General features: G+C 39.4%; 1 protein-coding gene across 4 annotated transcripts in view; it reads left to right on the top strand.

Moving 5' to 3' along the window:
- The window catches only part of LOC124116612 (voltage-dependent calcium channel subunit alpha-2/delta-2-like), an 80,733-nt gene that overhangs the window by 16,655 nt on the left and 39,665 nt on the right, over positions 1-24,413 (top strand). For 2 of the 4 annotated variants that reach the window (XM_048401419.1, XM_048401421.1), the window contains 9 exons: positions 7,140-7,271; positions 9,500-9,557; positions 9,794-9,844; positions 10,906-11,005; positions 12,598-12,675; positions 13,718-13,807; positions 15,402-15,539; positions 17,126-17,204; positions 18,816-18,865. In XM_048401419.1, coding sequence (XP_048257376.1) covers positions 7,140-7,271; positions 9,500-9,557; positions 9,794-9,844; positions 10,906-11,005; positions 12,598-12,675; positions 13,718-13,807; positions 15,402-15,539; positions 17,126-17,204; positions 18,816-18,865 — 776 coding nt within the window. Of the gene's footprint in view, positions 1-7,139; positions 7,272-9,499; positions 9,558-9,793; positions 9,845-10,905; positions 11,006-12,597; positions 12,676-13,717; positions 13,808-15,401; positions 15,540-17,125; positions 17,205-18,815; positions 18,866-20,290; positions 20,393-22,414; positions 22,496-24,413 lie in introns of all 4 variants that reach the window. The other 2 variants (XM_048401420.1, XM_048401418.1) reach the window with 2 other exon arrangements.

The following is a 24,413-nucleotide window of genomic DNA, read 5'->3' as shown; positions in this document are numbered from 1 at the left end:
CCCATTTCTGGTTCTCTTATGTTGAACTCGTAATTATCTATCAATACAAAGTCCTAAGAAATAGTTTTGCTGCACTGAAATGACATGGAAGCAATGGGATGTGTGTAAGCTGGTGAGTGCTTACGTCTGATGACTGTATGTAGCCTACAGCTTGTGTTGGAGGATGCCCTGTGAGGGGATGAGTGGCATAGATATGTATCAAGCTGATCATGTGGTTCCTGTGTCATGCTACTGTCCCTTTCTGAGTCCAGTTGCATGCCATCTGTTCATTTCCTGCCTCACAAACCATCCCCGAAATCAAACCTTCTGCTACAGTGTTTGACAGTCATAGGATAGTTCAGTGTTGGACACTGACAAAAGTATTCCAGAGGACCAGCACATGGAAAAATCTAATGGTCTTGTTCAATCTCTACTAGACACAATGGTGCTGACAATGTTGTTTGTCTCCAAAATAACACAAGACCACCGGACCAGCATTTATTTTATTTTACTGGCCTTATAGGAAAATATACTTGACTCGGACCTGCAGACATGCATTTCTTTAATTTTACTGTTCCTAAGGAACTATCAGACCAGCATTTCTCTAATTTTACTGGTCCTTAAGGAACCAGCAGACCAGCATTTCTTTAATTTTATTGATCCTTAAGGAAATATACTAGACTCGGACCAGCAGACATGCATTTCTTTAATTTTACTGTTCCTAAGGAACTATCAGACCAACATTTCTTTAATTTTACTGGTCCTTAAGGAAATATACTAGACTCGGACTGGAGTGGAAACAAGGGTTCACAGCACAGTATGACATGAAGCTGATGGAAACAACGTCTTTGTTATTGTTCTACTGATGAAGAAATGGCAATGAAGCTGATGTCCGTAAAAGTTTATGTCTCTTGGACCAAGTAATGGTCATCTGGTTGTAAATACATTACAGGTATAGGATGGGTCAGTTGTCAAGGTTCAGAACTAAACTTGAAATGATGACCAATGATTTGTCATGACATGGTTGTCTTTTCATGCCACCTTAACTTGTCTGTTCAGGTTTATTAATTGTTTGTTATCAAAAGAAAACTTTTTCTCGTTTCCATATTTGATACTGTTGCAATGTTTGGTGTGAATAGCTTGAGCTTGAGACTATATGATATCTGATAGTATCAATAAACCACACACCAATGATGGAATGAATTTAACTCTGGGTATTTCATATAGATGTTGGGTTTAATTTATGGTTTTATCAATGAAGCCAAATGATATATTTGTTTGCCTACATCATGTTTGGTAGCCATGGCAACCATGATGTTGTGCAGGTTGAGGGTTAAAGCTTGGAATAAAGGAAAATGTCAAATCGTTGAGAGAATATTGTTTATATTTTGTTTATGACAACTGTATAAAAATAAGATGAGTGATTTTGTTTCTTATACCAAAAACGGATTTGCAAGACTGTTTTCATAAGATATGATGTGGAGGAAGGTTTGTGTGATACAGCAGCAATTGTCATGGTTCTAGTAGACCAGAAACAGGTAAACTGTAGTCTCATGTTATTACCTAGTCCTAGTATGTCACCTTGTCCCATGCACACTTTTCGTGAATATGTAAAATACCGTAATAAAACAGGGATTTTTCTTGGATTCCAAATAAAGTGCTCTTGTCAAAATTAGGAAAAAATGATTACTTTGTAATTTGTGATTTAATTTGTGATTTAATATCAGAACATTAAATTTAAGTACCGGTATATTTCCTGATATTGGCAGCAGATTTAGGACTGAATATTTGCCTCTGAGCAGGTCTATATCTATTGACCACTGAGCAGGTCTACATCTATTGACCACTGAGCAGGTCTACATAAATTGGCCTCTGAGCAGGTCTACATAAATTGACCACTGAGCAGGTCTACATAAATTGGCATCTGAGCAGGTCTACATAAATTGACCACTGAGCAGGTCTACATCTATTGACCACTGAGCAGGTCTACATAAATTGACCACTGAGCAGGTCTACAAAAATTGGCCTCTGAGCAGGTCTACATAAATTGACCACTGAGCAGGTCTACATCTATTGACCACTAAGCAGGTCTACATAAATTGACCACTGAGCAGGTCTACATAAATTGGCCTCTGAGCAGGTCTACATAAATTGACCACGGAGCAGGTCTACATAAATTGGCCTCTGAGCAGGTCTACATAAATTGACCAATGAGCAGGTCTACATCTATTGACCTCTGAGCAGGTCTACATAAATTGACCACTGAGCAGTTCTACATAAATTGGCCTCTGAGCAGGTCTACATAAATTGACCACTGAGTAGGTCTACATCTATTGACCACTGAGCAGGTCTACATAAATTGACCACTGAGCAGGTCTACATAAATTGGCCTCTGAGCAGGTCTACATAAATTGACCACTGAGTAGGTCTACATCTATTGACCACTGAGCAGGTCTACATAAATTGACCACTGAGCAGGTCTACAAAAATTGGCCTCTGAGCAGGTCTACATAAATTGACCACTGAGCAGGTCTACATAAATTGGCCTCTGAGCAGGTCTACATAAATTGACCACTGAGCAGGTCTACATCTATTGACTACTGAGCAGGTCTACATAAATTGACCACTGGGCAGGTCTACATAAATTGACCACTGAGCAGGTCTACATCTATTGACCACTGAGCAGGTCTACATAAATTGACCACTGAGCAGGTCTACATAAATTGGCCTCTGAGCAGGTCTACATAAATTGACCACTGAGTAGGTCTACATCTATTGACCACTGAGCAGGTCTACATAAATTGACCACTGAGCAGGTCTACAAAAATTGGCCTCTGAGCAGGTCTACATAAATTGACCACTGAGCAGGTCTACATAAATTGGCCTCTGAGCAGGTCTACATAAATTGACCACTGAGCAGGTCTACATCTATTGACTACTGAGCAGGTCTACATAAATTGACCACTGGGCAGGTCTACATAAATTGACCACTGAGCAGGTCTACATAAATTGACCACTGAGCAGATCTACATAAATTGACCACTGAGCAGGTCTACATTTATTGACCACTGAGCAGGTCTACATAAATTGACCACTGAGCAGGTCGACATAAATTGACCACTGAGCAGGTCTACATAAATTGGCCTCTGAAGAGGTCTACGTAAATCCCTGTACACCTTATCATAATAACCAATATTTTGGTGACATATAGTAGATCTTTTGTTATGGACAGGGTTTTTTTTAACATGTTTAATGCAGGATGTAATTAATGTTTCATCTTCAGTTTATGTTTTGTCACCATAAAGTAACTGAAAGTTACATGGTTATTTAACTTGTAGATGATGTATATATAATTATGATGTTGGATAGCTACTATTGTATCGTATAATCTAAACTAACTCCATGGTCGAGCGGGTAGGGCCTGTAGAGTGGAACATCAGTGGTTCAATCCCCAGCCGTGTCATACCAAAAGACATTAACAGATGGTACTTGTTCTTACCCTACCTAGCATTAAGGGGCTAAAACAAGGACTGGTTGGCTCGGAGTCAAGTGTACTGTGTCTGAGTGGGGTGTCCATGTTAAACTTAGGCATGGTAACTCTGTGGGCTAGCACTAGAAAATAGGCATTTGTCTGTGACACACACACACGCACACGCACACGTGGGAGGTATTTTTGTAATGAAAACTGAGCACACAGCATATAGTTTTCATGATCCTTAACAGTTTTCGTTCAGTATGTAGGCATCCATGTTATATGTTGAAAGGCAATGCTAAGCCCCAATACACTTCACTTTATGTTGGACGCGACGTTAAACCCAATTTCACCTCACCTCACCTCACTTCACTTTATGTCAATCCATTGAGCATTAAATTAACTTCATTTGACATATTGAAAAGAACATTTTTCCAGTGTAGTTGTTAAAAAGGTGTGACTAGTGTTGATGGTGTTACTAACAGGACACTGACGTCAGTCTATTATACTGCCACCTGTGACTATGTCATAGCAAACACCCAGTCAATACATAAGTAGGTCATATGATTGTCACGACTCAAAGGACTTTTCTGCATGAAGAAATAGCATGATAATGTTGCCATGCATATTATTGATGAAACGTGTCGTGTCGAAACATTATGTCCTACTTGTGTGGGAGACAGAAAAAGAATGAGATGGGGTCAGTTAAAATTTGGGGTGGGGATCAGTTAAACATAGGGTTGGGGTTTCTTTAAGAGTCAGTTGTCAGTTGGTCCTGAAGCTGTAGACTGACATCAGCCATAACTTCGCGGTTAGACATCATTGCTTTTTTGAACAGGTCTTCAGCAACCCATGGCGACTATGCTTTCCATAAAAGGCGACTATGCTTGTTGTAAGAGGTGGCTAACTGGATCGGTTGGTCAGGGTCCGGCTTGCTGACTTGGTTGATGTTTGTCATCGTATCCCAATTGCATGGATCGATGCTCATGATATTAACCACTGGATTGCCTGGTCCGGACTTGATTATTTACAGACCGCTGTCATATAGATGGAATATTGCTGAGTGCGGCGTTAAACAATAAACAAACAAACAAACAAACAAACAAATCATCACTCGTCCCTCAAACATTATCTCTCCAAATTTTGTTAGGGGCAGTTGGGTAGCCTAGTGGTTAAAGCGTTCACTCGTCACGCCGAAGACCCGGGTTTGATTCCCGACATGGGTACAATGTGTGAAGCCCATTTCTGGTGTCCCCCACCGTGATATTGCTGGAATATTGCTAAAAGCGGCATAAAACCATATATTCACTCACTCACTCACCAAATTTTGTTTAATTACATCAACCGGGTTCATTCAGACACAAAATATTGCATCCTCTGAGCATACAGATTGAGATTGGATGAAAATTATTCACATTTCGAGTCCTTGGGGATGCAAAAAAAACCCAGCTCTGTGAATCAGTACACTTAATATTGCAGATTGCATGGTATATGTAACCATGGTACTGACATTTCTATTCTGGAAATACACTTAGTATCACGGCATCAGCATCATGATCAGTTTCATGATCAGTGGTTGATGTCCATGAATCTAACAAGATACCTATGTCATAAATCACAATGAACGATGAAGAATGAAGCATGGTTTATTTCATGATAAAACATTGTTCTGTCATGACATCATTTCTGGAGATTCGAACATGCTCTCACAACTTGATGATGTAAATTGGACGCCGTTATTTTTTTAAAGGAAGTGACCAGTGAGTTGTTCTACATTGATGTAGTTTGACAACACAGATAACTCAATGGTCGAACAATCGCATCCAAAAGTGGGTGAGATATGGCAATCAGTATTGGGAGAAAAGATATTCGACGTGAAAATTGTGAGAATATCTGGCAAATACCAAACTTAACCCCCCTCTCTCTCTCTCTCTCTCTCTCTCTCTCTCTCTCTCTCTCTCTCTCTCTCTCTCTCTCACACAAACACACACATGTTCGGTGTATTTATAAACTACTAAAGTTATTGATATTCATTAACTCCGCAATACAAACAAATTGGTCTGTATACAACTAGGTCTCTTATTTTGCAAATATTTCACCAATTGAGGTGAACTGCAGAGCTTGTGGCTATTTCATTTGTTGATGCACGTTGTTAATGCTGAGGCAGTACAAAGAATCTGACTAGTGATAGATGTGAAAACAGCAAGAATACTTCAGCTCTTTTAAGCGCTTTTCAGAGGAACGACAAAATGTGTGAAAAAACATGTATCAAAACTTTGTGCTGTCCAACCCCCTCCAAAGTCTCATTACCTAAAAATGATTTTAGTCAAACTATATCGATTTCTGGTAGCAGTTGAATTACGTCCTCCTGGCCTTGAGGCAAAGCATTTAAAAGGTTACAAGCCGAATTCCCTGTTGTGTGTTAACACCCATTTCAATTCCCACCTCCTAGCATTAGCTGTGTTTGAGCCAAGCATGGTTAGAATAGACAAGAGTCCTAGCTAGTCTCACATATCAAACTGCAAGAGCATGATTTGGAGTGTTTATGATAATATATACCACCCATATTGATTCCTTAATCGTGTTGCATCCAAACTCATCAATGATAGATCGTGGTTGATCCGCATGGCTGCATACAGCAGTGATACCTACACGTTTCTGTCAATGTGAAATTGATTGGTAGTATGGTGCATTTCAACCAAGTTGTTGTTGACATGATAAGGACTTGATGGGGTAGTTTGTAACACTGGTCATGAATTATACATGATGTCTGAGATGGGCGATGCGTCATTAAAGGGCTTGTCTTTCTCATTCATTCCACTTTTTGACAGAGCTGATTTCATGTTGAAGGCATGATATCTGTATTATTGAAGGTTATGTCATGAAATTGAGTGATGTTGATTTCAAAAAGAAGTGATGGAATGAAATGAATTTGTTTTTCAGTGAAATGACGTAAATGCTGACTTTAAACGAGCATCATGGAATATGAAATCTGTGTGAAAAAATTACCTATGAAAATGTGCTGATCTTAAATCGAAAATCAAATAATGTTTTTTGTTTATTCTACATGTTTGATCACACATAAATCCATCATTTTGTCAATATGTCAATATTAATCTGTCATTCAATAAAGTTACCTTGAGAAGCATGATGCTTAAGATTAGTTTTCAAGAATTATGAAGCTGTTTGCTGAACTTTTCTGTGTATGACAGTTATCAGATTGTTTGCAATAATCGATGCTGAATCATCCTTTTTGTAAATAAGAATGTGCTGGGTATAACTGAACACTCTGGGTATAACTGCTGAAGACAGATCAATTTTGTTTTCTTGATTTCACCCCACAGGTTTTGATCAAAATAACAGTATGCTGAAAGCAGCTCGAAATAAAATAGTTTGTCAGGGTTTATTGTAAATTAAAACAAAATTTATAACATACACAAACAAAGTATATTTAAAAAAACAAATTTCTAACCAAGAATTAAATATTATTTTTCTACTTTGCAAAATGAAGGCAGTTTCATGTTAACATTGTACAGCAAGATTGATCTGACAGAATATAAGAAATGTGTGTTTGGAAATCCGTCTAATGCAAAGCAAGGCAACATGACATTTGACAGAAACCTCTGATGGGAGGACTGCTTGTGGAGTTCTGCCCCGTGTGCTGATGATGTGTATTGATGTATTCCAGACCTGGAGATCCTCAATGGACTCAACTGGACATCCCAGCTGGACAAGGTGTTTGAGGAGAACTATAAGAAGGACCCTGATATACTGTGGCAGTACTTTGGTAGCCAGGCCGGCTTCATGAGAACATATCCTGGTGAGGCCTTTCTTCTGTTTTTATTTGGTTTGTAGATCCTCAAAATCTTTGGTTGTATCATAAAGACGATAAGTCTCTTCAATTATTTCTTTGCTTTTGTGAGAATAAAAGGTCTGTATGCATGGTATGATGATACGAAACTAAAATTTCAAATTCTCTACTCCTTTTTGTTCTGTTTGTGACATGTGACGGGAATTTTAACACGTTTATGGTTTTTATAAAGGAACAAAGCCACATACTGTTTGGAGCACCGATAAAACTATGAATAGTATTTCAGCAAACCATTGCTGGCCCGTGTTCATGTGCAGCTTATCTCAGTGTGGTGTGGAAACAATGGGTGATTTTCTTTAATTATCGAACTCGGTGTCATTAAAACAATTCTTTAAAATAGAAGTTTAAATTTGACATTTTCTTGATTGTTGAATCTGCAGATTTGTAAACCAGTTAATAAACAACAAGATGTAAAAGCACTGAAACTGCAGTGCAGTCAATGTTCATCACATATTTCCTAGCGCTTGACTTGTAATTTGTGCAGCATATTATGGAGGGGTTAGGGAGCTCCAGGGTTAGATCATACCGTTCATGGCTTGTGACCACTGGTAATCTACAAGTACACAAGGAGCAGTCCGATGAGAGCAAAAAGCTCGAAAATAGGAACTGATAATATCAGAGATAACTCTGATGTTCGCCCACACTTAATTGTATCTTAATTAATATTTGAATTCAAATTTTGCAGATATTCTTCTTTTCTCCATTTCTGAGTGCAAGTATTCCATAACCAAATTGTCTTTAGTAGTCCTGGCTTCCGTTCCACAAAGCGATCTTAGCGCTACGACTATCATAAGCCTATGTTAAAGTATGGGAGTTACGATCACCTTAGCGCTAAGATCGCTTTGTGGAACAGGGCCCTATTTTTAACTGATAAAAGTCCATTTACTCACAAGCATCATGGAGTGGAGATCTTCCTGCACCTGCTGTCAACCATAGGGTGTCTGACCCCTAGTTGTGCCTCTCCAGTGCAGACACCTAGGGTCGAGCTAGGTGATGGTTATCTCTGGTCTAAAGCTCTGTCCCCATGGTTAAGTTCTGCTTTACTGGAATCCATCTTTGAACCTCACATTGTTCTCTCAGGACCTCACAAAGGGATCATATATCTGTGACTGTCATAAGTCAGTGTTGTAGTTAGGGAGAACTCTACGACAGTCGTAGCTACGATGACTTTTTGAAATGCGTCCCTCTGCTGCTTTATTGTTGACTGTTGTGTATTAAATTTTTCTCCTCATCCTTGGTATCTCATCTGGCTGGATAAGAAATATTTTTATGTAGTCTGTAAAAATTCAGAAAATGCAGGAACGCAATATGTATGTAATTTGCAATATCAATGTGTTAATAACATAGCATTCTTGGCTCTGTTCCACAATGTGAACTTAGACATACAGCTGTCTTAAGTTAGTGTTGAAGTATGGGATTAAGATCTCTTAAGGATGAGCCAGGTCTTCGTATTCCTTGCTATGCTGGTTCAGTTGTGTATCACAGTAGTTGGTACATGCACATGTAATCCTGTATTGCAGAGAAGATGTATTCATATCTTTTAAATTTGAAGCAGCATTGAAATCTTATTTGCTTCCTCGCATCAAATATTAGTGTGCATCATGAGTGAGTGAGTGAGTGAGTTGGGTTTAACGCCGCTTTTAACAGTATTCTAGTTATATCACGGCGTGTCAGCTTGATTTGGGAGGAAAGCCAGACGGTATCACTTCGGTGAAACCCACGAGCACGGGTATGGTTCTGACAAACCTAGAAACATAATTTGGGCGACCCGGGATTCGAATCCACAATCATAGGTTTCTGGCGTGCCCAAGGGACGCAACTCTGCACAGCGGATCGCGGCGCCTTAGACGACTGGGCCACCCGTGCCCCCAGTGTGCATCATGAACATTATCAGATGGAATATTAGCCTTACATTACCCAGTTCATGGACATTAGGAGTCAGAGTCACAACAAGAACAAAAGATGTTCTGATACAAAAACTGAACATGTAGCACATGAAATAGTGTTTTGTGCAATGTGATATGTGAGTTATTGAGTCTTGGCTGAGTGACAAACTTGTTACTATGACAATCAATGGATTAATGTTCACACTGTTGACCACTAGTTTGCACAAACCAATGCTGATTATGGCATGAATTGTTGAAAGTTGAACTTAACCTTAAATTGCCATTTTTCAGGGGCTGCGTGGAAGAATCGTGGACCAGTTGATCTCTATGATGTCAGAAGACAGTCATGGTAAGGAGTTTTAATATATTGATAATACCTCATGACAGCTGACAGCTGTATACGACTGCCTCTTTGGTTAAGTGGTACAGCGTTCGCCAGTCCGGAGAGCGAAAGGTCCGGGGTTCGATCCCTGGCCACTTCATACCATACTATAATTAGTATGATTATTATGATTATTATGATTATTGTTAAGCAAGAAGACCTGGTTACCTTCATCACTAATGAGTTTCTCCGTTGCTTTCCAGGTATACTCAAGGATCCAGTTCTCCTAAGGACATGATGATCCTCATTGATAAGTGAGTGTTGAGTCCTGCTCATTTTGTGGTGTAAACTTTCACATACATCAATGAAATTTTTAAACTTATTTCTATCTCACACTATGCATTCCTTCTTCAATCTTATGTGGAAACGTGCTTGAACCATGTTTCCAGCTTCTAAAACAAAACAAAAAACACTTCACCCAAACACACCCGAAGAAGAAAGAAGAAATGCATAGTGTGAGATAGAATATTTATATAAACATAAAATTTATGATAAAATTTCCAATTATCACTTGTGAAGGTATGTTACACTCATGACACTAGCATCTTTAGACAAAGCTCTGTGAAACATGTATCTTCTGCCCTTTATGACTGAGGTTGATATCATGACAGTAAAGAGTAGGGACATGTCTGTGACACATGGTACATCACAGAGTGGATGCATACTACGATCGGTATCACATTGTTTGTTTGTTGTTTAATGTCCCACTCAGCAATATTCCAGCTATATGGCGGCGGTCTGTGCATAATCGAGTCCAGACAATCCAGTTATTGACATCATGAGAATTGATCCACGAAATAGGAACCGATGACATGCATCAACCAAGTCAGCGAGCCTGACCACCCAATCCTGTTAGTCGCCTCTTATGACAAGCATAGTCGCCTTTTGGTTCTTTTCACATAGACAAAATTATCCCATGAAACCTATGATCTTGGGTTTGAATCCTGATTCAGCCTTATTATGTTCTTGGTTTGTCGGCACCCAACTGTGTGGGTTACACCAAAATGGTAAAGTTGGAAGACTTCACCTCAGGCTTTCCTCCCAGTTACCATGCTGACACACTGTGATTTAACTGAAATACTGTTCAACTTGATGTTATGAAGGAGAGGTCTTGAGTTGTCAGTCAACAGTATGGTACATTTTTGTGACAAATAAGATGATCGGCCTGGAGTACTAACTCACCACCAGATCCAAGACCTACAAACAGGTCAGATCAGCTCACTGAAACCATGCCCAAATAATGTTGAAGTCTAGCAAGTAGGACGTTACGGGTAGGCATTGAGTTGTTGTTGAGAGGAAGCGTGTGTTGTTGCAGGAGCGGGAGTACTCATGGCCAGGCACTGCAGCTGATGAAGGTGGCAGTCAAGTCCATCCTCGACACCCTGGGAGAAAATGACTTTGTCAACATTGCTGCAGTGAGTTTTTCCTGTCATCATCACTATTGATGCTCTAACATACCATGATCAGTGACACTGGTGCTCCTTTCATACCATGATCACTTGCATAGATGCTCTAACATACCATGATCACTTAAACAGATGCTCTAACCTACCATGATCACTTACATAGATGCTCTAACATACCATGATCACTTACATAGATGCTCTAACATACCATGATCACTTACATAGATGCTCTAACATACCATGATCAGTGACACTGGTGCTCCTTTCATACCATGATCACTTACATAGTTGCTCTAACATACCATGATCACTTACATAGATGCTCTAACATACCATGATCACTTACATAGATGCTCTAACATACCATGATCACTTACATATATGCTCTAACATACCATGATCACTTACATAGATGCTCTAACATACCATGATCACTTACATATATGCTCTAACATACCATGATCACTTACATAGTTGCTCTAACATACCATGATCACTTACATAGATGCTCTAACATACCATGATCACTTACATATATGCTCTAACATACAATAATCACTTACATAGATGCTCTAACATACCATGATCACTTACATATATGCTCTAACATACCATGATCACTTACATTGATGCTCTGACATACCATGATCCCTTACATAGATGCTGGGGCGATGGGGTAAGCTAGCGGTTAAAGCGTTCGCTCGTCATGCTGAAGTCCCGCGTTCAATTCTCCATGTGGGTACAATGTGTGAAGCCCATTTCTGTGATATTGCAGGAATATTGCTAAAAGTGGCGTAAGACCATACTCACTCACTACATAGATGCTCCTTCATACCTTGATTGACTGCTTCCGTAGTAGAGCATCTGTCCAGAAAGCGGAAGGTCAGGGGTTTGATCCCGGCTGATTCGTACCAGAAGCCGTTAAGAAATGGTACTTGTTGTTACCCTGCCTGGTGCTCAGCATTAAGGGGCTAAAGCAAGGACTTGTCGGCTGGGAGTCAGTGCACTGTGTCTGAGTGGGGTATTCAGTTAAATTTCAGCAGGGTACATAAGCAGGCTAGCACTATAATATTGGCATTAGTCTGGACAAGTACAAGCAGCCACACACACACTCACACACACATCAATGGTCGTCGCTATATAAGAGCAATAATCTTGTACTCCATTTCAGCTCACCTCATACCATTGTCACTTACAAAGGATTATGTCCACTCACCAATTCAGAACCAGGGAGTCTTGCATGTTGGAACTACAGCAAACTACGACTTTTTATATATATTTAGATTTTTTACTTAATCTGTTATCAAACACACACAAAAATGTTTGCATGTAGAGTCTGTTAATCAGGTATTTGGATCAGTCTGAGAACTGCACAGGGAAATCAGGTTGATGTAAAGCTCATACAAACAAGCCTGCCTCATATTGTTAAAATAAAAGTATATTCTGCGAGACAGTTTTATTGATTTTTGTTGTGTGCTTATTCCACTGTAATATACATGTATGTAGAAGAAAGATGTGCCCTTTCCTGGATGGGAGCAATGTGGCAGTGGTAAATAATTGATGTTCTATTATATCAGTAATCAGTATTTTCTCTCCCACAGTTTTCCTCAGATGCACAGTTTGTCAGTCCATGCTTCAACCATACGCCATTTGTACAGGCCACTTACCGCAATAAGCAGGTAGGCCAACGTTCCCCCCAAGTAAAGCTCTGTGTACCAGGGAGGAGAGATATTCTACATTGGGCTGAACTCATTTCATGGGTTTCCAATATTTGCTTACCGATCAGCTTGTATCAGTCAAAATATGAATTATTATAAATGTTATGATAATATGTTTTATGTTTTTTAGGCTAAATTTTTATGTGATGTTGAAAATGCTTAAAGTGCAGGATGTTAATTTTTTTCATGGAAATGTGTATGTATTTATTTCTGAGATGAGACCCGTGAAGATTCCGGGGTAGAATAGGTCTTCAGCAACCCATGCTTGCCGTAAAAGGCGACTATGCTTGTCGTAAAAGGCGACTAACAGGATGGGGTGGTCAGGCTCGCTGACTTGGTTGATGCATGTCATCAATCCCGATTGGGTGGATCGATGCTCATGATATCAATCACTGGATTGTCTGGTCCAGACTCGATTATTTACAGACCGCCATCATATAGCTGGAATATTGCGGAGTTAAACATCAAACCATCAAACTATTTCTGTGATGTCTTTGTTCTCATTTTGAGAGGTTTGCTGTCCCCAACAGCTACACTCAGTGTCAGGTGATTTGGTTGATTGCGTGTTATCTTACCCGATGTTGTGGATCATTGCTCATAATATCCATCACTGGACTGTCTGGTCCAGACCTGATTATTTATAGGCCTCGGTCATATAGCTGGAATATTGCTGAGTGCTGCATTAAACAACATTCAAACAAAGAAACATTGTAGAGTCATGCGAAATAATCACTGAGAGTGGCTGTTGCCTGGTAACAGATGTTTATGCTCACACTCTTGATCACTAGTTTGCTTGTTTTCAAATCAAAACATTGTTTATCTGCTAAATTGTTCAAGAGTTTGCCCCTAAATATTTCAGTCAGGCCAACATTAGAACAGCATCAGGGAATAACTACAACCATTATCTCAAACTCAATTACTTGTACAAAATATTTTTCAGTGATATAGGTCATATAGATGCAGTATTTGGTGTCAAAATAATAAATCCCTTTCTTTGTTTCAGAAATTGTCAAATGACGTCAATGATTTGTCTGCCAATGGAATGGCTAACTTCGAAGTAGGACTAAAGTTTGCTTTTGAACAGTTTGAGATAGTAAGTCCAATAAGAGCATTTGTCTCTGGTCTTCAAGTGTATTTCATATTGCAATGCCCACTTCTTATAACAAGGGGGCACGGATGGCCCAGTCGTCTAAGACGCTGTGATTCACCATGCAAAGTTGCTTCCTTTGGGCATGCCAGAAACCTTTGATTGTATGTTCAAATCCCGGTTTGCCCCGATTATGTTTCTAGGTTTTTCAGCACCATACCTTTCCTCTGGGTTTTACCGAAGTGGTAAACGTCTGAGACCTGCATCACTTCGGGCTTTCCTCATACATTAAGCTGAGACCCCGCGATATAACTGCAATACTGTTCAAAGCAGCGTTAAACCCAACTCACTCACTCACTCTTATAACAATGAAGTTTCTCAAATCACCAAGCAGTAGTCAAGCCGTTTGACATCTGTTTGGCAAACTTCTAGCCAGAAGAGTTAGGGCAATGCATCTCAATCTTCACTAGATATTCTGATTCCTTAGTATGGAGTAGGCAATGCTGTGACACATTTGTGGTACTTCTGAAACTACAGTAGACACAGGATAACGTGAGGAGCTGAGTATAGCTCTGTGTTCCAGTCATATCACAGCATGCAAGATTGGAAAATACCCAAAGTGCTGCATCAAGTCATAGGCATTTGCTGGGGCTGTGGGGTAGCCTGAGTTTGCTCAGTTTGAGGGTTCGATTCCCCACATGTTGATGTTGCTGAAATTGTTCCAAAAGCGGTGTGAAACCACACCCATTCACTCACTCACTCACTCATAGGACGGCCTCCGTGGTCTAGTGGTAGAGCGTCCGCCCGGAGAGCGGAAGGTCCGGGGTTCGATCCCAGGCCACGTCATACCAAAAGACGTTAAAAGATGGTACTTGTTGTTACCCTGTCTGGCGCTCGGCATAAAGGGGCTAAAACAAGGACTGATCGACTCGGAGTCAGTATACTGTGTCTGAGTGGGGTATTCATGTTAAACTGCGGCATGGTATCTCAGTGGGCTAGCACTATAAATTGGCATCAGTCCAGTCTAGTACAAGCAGCCACACACACACACACACGTGTATGCACGTCGCTATATAAGTGCAATAATCTTGGACGTGACGTTAAACCCCATTCCACCCACCTCACTCACTCATAGACTTTTGGCACTTCACTGAGCATTTTCCTTGCAGCTGAGCAGTGTATAAAATTCCCCACAATTTCAGTCAGACAACTGGACTGGCAACATAGCAAAGGTACCAGACCAAATAAAATGTTGCCAGTCCAGAATGTTTGAACAAGTAGTAACAAGAGGGTTACCTTAAGAATAATACTATTTAATTTTAGTTCTCAGAAAATAACAATACACTGGTGGATCTCAGCAAGATAGTATTTTAAGCACTCAGCTAAGGAACACAGCTCCTCAACAATATATATATTTTTTACAACTTCGGTTATGAGTTGGAGCAAATAGACGTTTCAGTGGTTTATGCTTGCCCTCGGTTCTACTATTGCTACAACAGCTACTGCTACAACTAGCATGCTTGTTTCTTCAAATGATAAGAAAGGTAGATGTGATGTGTTTCTAAGGCCTATAACTGGGACATTAATGTATTTCTGACAGTTTGAACGAAATGAGACAAACCCTGACCCTGACCAACAAAGTGGAGCTTCCTGTAACAAAGTGATCATGTTGTTGACGGATGGAGGCACGGACAATGCCGAGGAAGTATTCAAGGAATACAACTGGCCAAATAAAACTGTGAGTACCAACCACGATGTACACCCGGGGCTGCTGTTGTGTAAATGTCCCCTTTCAGATAGAATAGGTCCTCAGCAATTCATGCTTATTGGCAACCAATTGGATCAAGTAGTCAGGTTTGGTTACTTGGCTGATTGTTGCTCTCTGTATCAGTCACTGGATTGTCTGGTCCAGACTCGATTATTTACAGGCCACCACATATAGCTGGAATATTGCTGAGTTCAATGTTGATCAATAAACATGCACACCCACAAGTAATATATAGTGTCTAAGAATATTTCAGTAGATTGTGGCTTAGATTTAGTCTGTAATGTGATCAGTGAAAATATTTTGCAACATCTTGTTTCAAAATAAACGTTTAGAATAACCTGCTTGTAACTAGGAATTACATATTATTTGTCCATTGTTAAAGTATTTTTCCACATATAGTCATTAATTCCTTATGGTCCATATGCCAACTGGATATTTCCCATGTGAATTTGGGGCACAGCCGGTTAGCTTAGTGGTTAAAACTTTCGCTCGTCACGCCGAAGTCACAGGTTTTATTCCCGACATTGGTACAATGTGTGAAACCCATTTCTGGTATTCCCAAGAGTGATATTGCTGGAATATTTCTAAAAGCAGCAATAAACCTACTCATTCATTAATTCCATGTGCATGCATGACATTATATTAGTGAACTACAACACTGAACTCCATTTCACTCACTCCACCCACCTCAACATTCGGAGCTTTATTTAGCTCACCTGACTCAAAGTGGGCTTGTATAGGGCCTGCTTGTCCAGTGACTGGTCAGCATCTGTAAACATCTTATCTTCAAAACAATTGGATCAATGAAGGTGAAACTTCCCATGCTTGTTCCCACGAATCTTGACACTTGAATGCACAAATACGTATTTTTGATTTGGCCATGACTGTAAATATAATGAAATTTGGTTTGTGTGTAATTAGTTGTTAGACTGATCCCATATGTTTTGCTGTTCACAAGATTTTAGTTTTTGAACGTGTTTTGACCTTTTTGTTTATGACTATGCTCTTAAATTTTCTCAAAATACATTTGTGACTCTGTAATTATCTTTTTCTTTGCCAGTCTGAGGAAGTTGAACCTTTTTGGAATGTATGTTTCTCCTTTTGTTGACATATTTTGTTCTGTCATAAGAGGTGACAAAGGGATCAGGTGGTCAGGCTCGATGACTTGGTTGATGCATGTCATCGTATCCCAATTGCATAGATTGATGCCTATGATGTCAATTACTGGATTGTTTTGTCAAGACTATTATTTACAGACTGCCGTCATATTGTTGGAATATTGCTGAGTGCAGCATTAAACAAACAAACAAATTTTGTTCAAATCCATAGAATTAAGTGTTGGTGTTTTGTCCTCAGGAAATTTTAAACAAATATTTGAATATCAATTCTGGCAGCAGTGTTTCAGTACAGCTGTCTTTATTGCCATTGTACACAATTGACTTCCTATCCGGGTGAGCTACACTGTCATGGCACCCTTTTTAAAAAGATATTTCTCCCACCAACACTTTTCCCTGACCTGATGATGCTGTGTGACTGTATGTTGCTGTTGTCTACAGGTGAGAGTCTTCACGTATGCCGTGGGCCCCACAGCCAACCCCACCAATGCCATTAAATGGATGGCATGTGCCAACAGAGGTAAGATGAAGGATTTTATCTAAGACTGATTTTTCCAGGCACATGTGTTAAGTAATCAAAGTTTACAACATAATCATAGTAGTAACTGTACATCATCTCCTATGGCATTGATTGTTTTCTGCAATTTTGCGTTTGTGCACCGAAAGCATCAATACTTCACATGCCTGCATACACTACATTCCTCCATCAGGGTTTTACCTAGACTTAAGTGTGAATATAAGAGCCCTGTAATGTAATGAAATGGTGTAGTTTACTGTACGTTTTGATAATTACTTTAGAGACTGGAGTGAATCAATGATGATGTGGACAGTGGTCATGGTTGATGGATGTATGACGCCCACAACTGCTCTTGATGTGCTGTTGGTAGTCTGTCGTACAGACCCTGCGACAAATATATTCAATGCAGCCTATGCAAGTTTATCATAGTTGGCAAGTCTAGGTTACGTCAGTTTCTGAAAATGAAGATTTAACAACTGTGTTTCCTGTAAAATATGTTCCATTTCAGAGACTAGATGTTAGTCTACACTTAGAGTACAATGAATATTATTCTATGTCCCACGGGACACAGTATATTCTTATTCTGTGTCCATTCTCTTGTTGTGTCTAGCTTAAAACCCGGCTCCATCACCCGTGCATCCATACTGCTGATATACAGTGTTGTGATGTTGTCTGTTTTAAGTCAAGATATCCAGTGGGGTAAAACCCATGGAAGTCAAATGAACCCTACTCTGTGCATAAATTTTGTGTCAGCTCAGAGACCATATTCGGATGATATCGGTGTATGGTCTCTGGAGAACCCTATTGTTGCCTGATGTTGAAGCAATGTCTAGAGAAGATGGCAGCAAGGCTGTGGCACATGAAGAAATATTGCTGTGTGTGTAATGAGCGCTCGGTGGTCAGAGCTCTCTGTAGGTTCCCTCTCGCTGCAACTAGCTGTGGTTTGATTAGTGGGTTACAACTAGTGACCACACTGCGAAGTGGACATATGTGTTCACGGGTGATGGAGGAACGTAGTATATGCAACACTGGTGAAGAATTCACAATGAGCCTGAAGTCAGTGTGTTAAAAATGCTCATCTGAAAATCTTATACCAGCAAAATTTCTATAGGTTGTAGCCTAGCTTCAGTTCCTTCTGTTGGGTATTTAAGAATGCATGTGTTATATCTCTCACTTTTAGAAATCACTTTTCAGATCAGACGGGACACCAAATTGTGTCAGAAGTATGAGAATAAAAAGTTATGTTATGGAAATTTTAACCTGTTAATCTGACACAAAGTGAACACAAATAGTTATTGAATTATGTCTTATATATACATGGAGTTCATCATCTAAAGACACACTACCTGTGAAGATCCGGGTTGGAATAGGTCTTCAGCAACCCATGCTTGCCGTAAAAGGCAACTAACGGGATTGGATAGTCAGGCTCGCTGACTTGATTGATGCATGTCATCGTATACCAATTGGGTGGATCAATGCTCATGATGTCAATCACTGGACTGTCCTGTCAAACTTGATTATTTACAGACCGCCGCCATATAGCTTGACTATTGCCGAGTGTGGCATTAAACAACAAACAAAACAAAATCTAAAGACACACATTATCTGCTGCAGGTTACTTCTCACAGATCCCTGCCATGGGAGCCATCAGAACCCGAGTCCAGGTACGTCACTTGTACATTAAGCTCCAGTATGAGTGTGATAGAATGGAAATGTTTTCATGCAAATTATGGTGACCACAAACATAGGAATCATTTTCCTTACATATTTGTGATGATTAATAAACTATTTTACTTTCAGGAACTTTAATGCGGATCAGTTATGCAAGTTAACAAATATTTTGTTTAGGGTTCCCTTGCTCAGTGTTTGGAATAAGTCTGATTCAATATGTTGAGCGTATCTGCTATCATTAACGGTACATGCTATTGATATGTTATATAAGAGTACAGGGAGCATGTGGTCGTGGGTTTGAATCCCGGTTTATCCCGATTATGTTTCTAGGTTTGTCAGTTTTGTACTCATGCTCGTGGTATGTCATATCCAAATTATGTTTGTTGAGGACTATATGGGCATATATGTAACACACACCCATTATTTCAAGAGTAGGTAAACAGATTTCAAGTCATGACTTTCAAAACAATGTTGGCTTAGGTTTGATAAAGTAGTCAGACATTTGTTCAGAACTGTGATTTCAGATTAAAACAGATTTCATGTCATGACTTTCAAACCATTATGGTCATATATACTACTCAAAAGAAGTTAAGAACCCCTGATGTTTGCAGATTACTATAGTTGATCTGTCATAGGAATATGAAATAATGTCCATGACAGATCAACTATAGTAATATGAAAGAATGTCCACCAGATCAACTTTAGTAATATGAAAGAATGTCCACTAGATCAACCATAGTAATATGAAAGAATGTCTATCAGATCAACTATAGCAATATGAAAGAATGTCTATCAGATCAACTATAGCAATATGAAAGAATGTCTATCAGATCAACTATAGAAATATGAAAGAATGTCTATCAGATCAACTTTAGTAATATGAAAGAATGTCCACTAGATCAACCATAGTAATATGAAAGAATGTTTATCAGATCAACTATAGGAATATGAAAGAATGTCCATCAGATCAACTATAGGAATATGAAAGAATGTCCATCAGATCAACTATAGCAATATGAAAGAATGTCTATCAGATCATCTATAGGAATATGAAAGAATGTCTATCAGATCAACTATAGGAATATGAAAGAATGTCTATCAGATCATCTATAGGAATATGAAAGAATGTCTATCAGATCAACTATAGGAATATGAAAGAATGTCCATCAGATCAACTATAGGAATATGAAAGAATGTCCATCAGATCAACTATAGTAATATGAAAGAATGTCCATCAGATCAACCATAGTACTCTATAAGAGAATGTCCACGACAGATCAATATGAAAGATGTTCTTTAACACTTCTCTTGAGTATGATATATAGCCCAGATTATTTGAGGAGTATGAGCACCCATTTGAAACCATGCATTTCAAGACAATATTGGCATATATGTAACCAGTCCAGACATTATTTCAGGATTATGTGGGAGTGCTGGCTCGCCCGCTTGCTCTCAATTATGTAGAACACATCATGTGGAGTAGCACCCACACTAACCCCTTCTTCAACGCCAGCAATGCGGTAGTGTATACCCTCTTGCACATCTGTTGTTTCCATGCTTTCTGGTACCGGGGCTTAGGCTGACAGCAGTACCTCTTCATTTGCTGGTCTTTGGGGTTTATTATTGCTTTGGGAATGTAATTGTTGAAGTATATCTGAAATTGTGTAATACCTACTGGTATTTGTAATAAAAGTTATTCTCAACATTTCATCTTCTTATGAAAGATTTTTTGTAACTTTTGGAAATTAAGCGTCAAAGCTGCCATGTTAATGATGATTTGATACTTTGTGCATATTATTTTCTTTTTATAAGTAAAATTTTCATGTGAGTTAGTAATTTTGAGTGAAAACCGCAATAATTCCACCTTTTGAAAATAGTTTTATGTTTCAATACTTAAGGGATTTGGGAGAAAGGTGAGGTTTTTCTGCAGATTGTTTATTTCAGCAAATATTATTTTATATGAATGAGAAATTCAAATTAAGAAAGTTTGGTGGAGGGTTAGTTTATAACTAAGCATGGCTGCAGCAGCAGCCGATGACCACTTGTGTGACATACATGTGGTAATCATGCTGTTTCATAAGGCCACAATTGTTCTTAGATTTTCATTCAATGTTTGGAAAATACACAAAGTAGGACTAAGTTTTTTATCTATATCTGAACTCGTTTTAGTTATCCCAAAATATTTTCACTTCTGTATTTCTAGTAAATTTAGGTTTTACATTTTACATTGACTTTTTCCACCACAGTGTTTGTGCATGAGTGAACAGCTCACACATACTTTCATGGTGTCTACACAAAAACTTGCGTTATAGTGCAGTTTCTTTTACTCTGTTTAGATGTGATATTATTAATATTAGAGTCAGACTTGCTAACGTTTCCTACGAATCTTAGCAACACCGCCCTGTTTGAGACCAGGGCACATTCAACATATTGAGATCAATATGAACTGCAGTAATGACAATGGATGGTGAGTTTTCAGAACCTCCCTGGTTTTATTTAAACTGGTAGGACTTTGGTATATCATATACGCCCACCAAGCTAGCCCCATATGTCCAGTATCTCCCGATATCTCCTCACTCACACAAACCTGCCCTATATCTCCCCATCCCACACAGGCCAGCCTGATATGTCTTCCCCCACCCCACCCAATCCTGCCCTATATCTCCCCAACCCACCCAATCCTGCCCTATATCTCCCCAACCCACCCAAACCTGCCCTATATCTCCTCACTCACACAAACCTGCCCTATATCTTCCCCCCCCCCACCCAGGCCAGCCTGATATGTCTCTCCACCACACCCAATCCTGCCCTATATCTCCCCACCCCACTGGCACCCATTCCTGCCCGATATCTCCTCACTCACACAAACCTGCCCTATATCTCCCCACCCCACTGGCACCCATTCCTGCCCGAAATCTCCTCACTCACACAATCCTGCCCTATATCTCCCCACTCCACTGGCACCCATTCCTGCCCGATATCTCCTCACTCACACAAACCTGCCCTATATCTCCCCACTCCACTGGCACCCATTCCTGCCCGATATCTCCTCACTCACACAATCCTGCCCTATATCTCCCCACTCCACTGGCACCCATTCCTGCCCGATATCTCCTCACTCACACAATCCTGCCCTATATCTCCCCACCCCACTGGCACCCATTCCTGCCCGATATCTCCTCACTCACACAATCCTGCCCTATATCTCCTCACTCACACAAACCTGCCCTATATCTCCCCCCCCCACCCCCAGGCCAGCCCGATATGTCTCCCCACCACACCCAATCCTGCCCTATATCTCCTCAACAAACAAACTCCACTCAACCCTACCCCTCCACTCATTCCCCTCAACCCTTCCCCTGTGCATTTCCCAATACACATGTTCTACCCTAAGTCCTCCAGTGATGCCACTGTTACACCTGGACAGTGCAGATGTAGATCCTGCAGGTAGAACACAGGGAGGTGCCCACCCACCCCTCCCAACAAACCCTGAATCTGCTGCCCATAGTCTTCCAGTGACGTAGCTATGTGATCTCCTTCAGAACTACACTAGAGCCTTAGTAGGACCCAAGGAGTATGTTTACAGTCAGAACTTCAGCTGGGAGGTCACCCAAGACCCTCATGTATGGGTAACAAGGAGGATGCCTGTACATTGACAAGGATGGAGCACTTACACTTTCACATGGAAAATGACTGACCATGTATATTATGTTCTTCAGATTTGGCATCACTTGGAAATTCAATTACAGTTTTTATTAAGTTAATATATTTTGGTGAAAAATATCCTGATTTCTTGGTTTCTCTTTTCTCAGCCATGATGTTAACCTGAGTCTTGTTCCACAAAGCAACCTTTGCACTATGACAATCAAAACTCCCATACTTTAACATTGGCTTATGTCTGTCATAGTGCTGAGGTGGCTTTGTGAAATGTAGCCCTGTTTTTACATCTGTGGTAGATTTATCAGAATATCAGTACCACTGTTTAGGTGAAGTATGTGTGTCTCCACTCCTGTCATAGTTTGTTGGCGTCTTCACCGTAGCATGGCATTGTTGGTTACAATGGTAACATGATTGAAACCCTAACCCTCTAATTTCTAACCATTACACTTTTCAGCTGCATTTTTTGAAGTGTTTGACAGCCACAGTGTGAAAATAATCAGAACATTTAAAAGAGTGGATTTTTATGCCTTGGTTTATTTTCAACTTTGGAATGGCATATTCATCATGCTGAGAGAATTGGTGTTGGACGTATTCTTGTATAAACATGTGCATTGTGTTGGGAGATATGGAAAGCCATCAAATTGATAAAAGTTTTGAACAGAAAAAAGGATTTACTTAAGTTTAATTACAAATTCTTTCTTTCCATGACACAATTCCCGCTGTGTACGATCTTTAGCTTCCTTCCATGTAGTCCAAAACATTTAATCTGACACATATAAAAACCAAATTGTTCAGTAGCCTCCAGTTATTGTGAGCAATGCCAAGAAGTTGGCTGAATTTGGGTCATGGAGATTTTTGGATTCTAAACAATGGCCTCAGTTTGTATGTACAAATCATATAAAGAAAAGAAAAATGGTTGAAAGGAAATCTTAATATTGGTAGCAATGTCAAGACCTCAAATGGCAGAGTTTCAAAATCAGCAGCAGCATTAAGAAGTCATTAGTGAATAGGAAGTTTTCTATTAAAAGATCATGATTATTGATATTTGTCCTGGCAATGGAGTGAGCGAAGATGTTTCCCGCTGTAACAGATTGATATGATTTGATGAAATAGGCTGATGATATTAGCCAGGCTTTACCATATTTACTGTGTGTGGTTGAAATCACATCATCTCGAATGGAATCAGGTTGCTTCTGTAATCAGAGGTTACTTTATCTGATGTGCTTGAAGAGAGAAAAGTCTTAAAGGGTAAACATTCTAATCTTTAGTACAGTTTGAAAATTGAAAGTCTTAAATTACAGTGGATATTTAGACTTTTTCTGTTCTGAATCATTGAATGGTTTGTAAAATGTCTTTTGTGCACAGAACATTATTGAATGACTTAATTATTGATCGTTCATAAATCCAGCAATTTGTAAATTTTGGCTTAGCTCATCAGATAATGTGTATTGTTACGGAGGCTGTGTGATTGATTCTGTTTGAAAATAGACCATATTTATCTTGTTGATTGTCTTCTGTGATAATGAATATTAAATGTTTGTTTGACTAGATTAGATGGTGATAGTTGAAACTTTGTGCATTACATTAACAATGTAGAAAATCTTTTTACTCATTTTTAAAAAAAATAAAAAAAATATAAAATGTAATCCATGCATTGGTTTTTGTAAAAGATTTTTGCTGAACCTTTCTTTTTGTGGAATTCAAACATGACTGTTTAGGATTCTTTTACCATAATGACCTTAGTATTTTCAATCAACAATTATGGAAACCAGACCCTTAAAAAATGATCCCCAAAGAAGTTCAGTGATGGAAAAAATAGGGAGCCCTAAGCATGCTAAGACCCTGTAGCTTTAATGTGTAACAGCAGAGCTATGAAAAGGA

The sequence above is a fragment of the Haliotis rufescens genome, unplaced genomic scaffold (genome assembly GCF_023055435.1).
Source record: "Haliotis rufescens isolate VD_foot unplaced genomic scaffold, xgHalRufe1.0.p SCAF_22, whole genome shotgun sequence".
In the NCBI taxonomy this organism is placed as follows: domain Eukaryota; kingdom Metazoa; phylum Mollusca; class Gastropoda; order Lepetellida; family Haliotidae; genus Haliotis; species Haliotis rufescens.
Note: the sequence above shows the minus strand (reverse complement) of the source record. Positions and strands in the feature narration are given on the sequence as shown.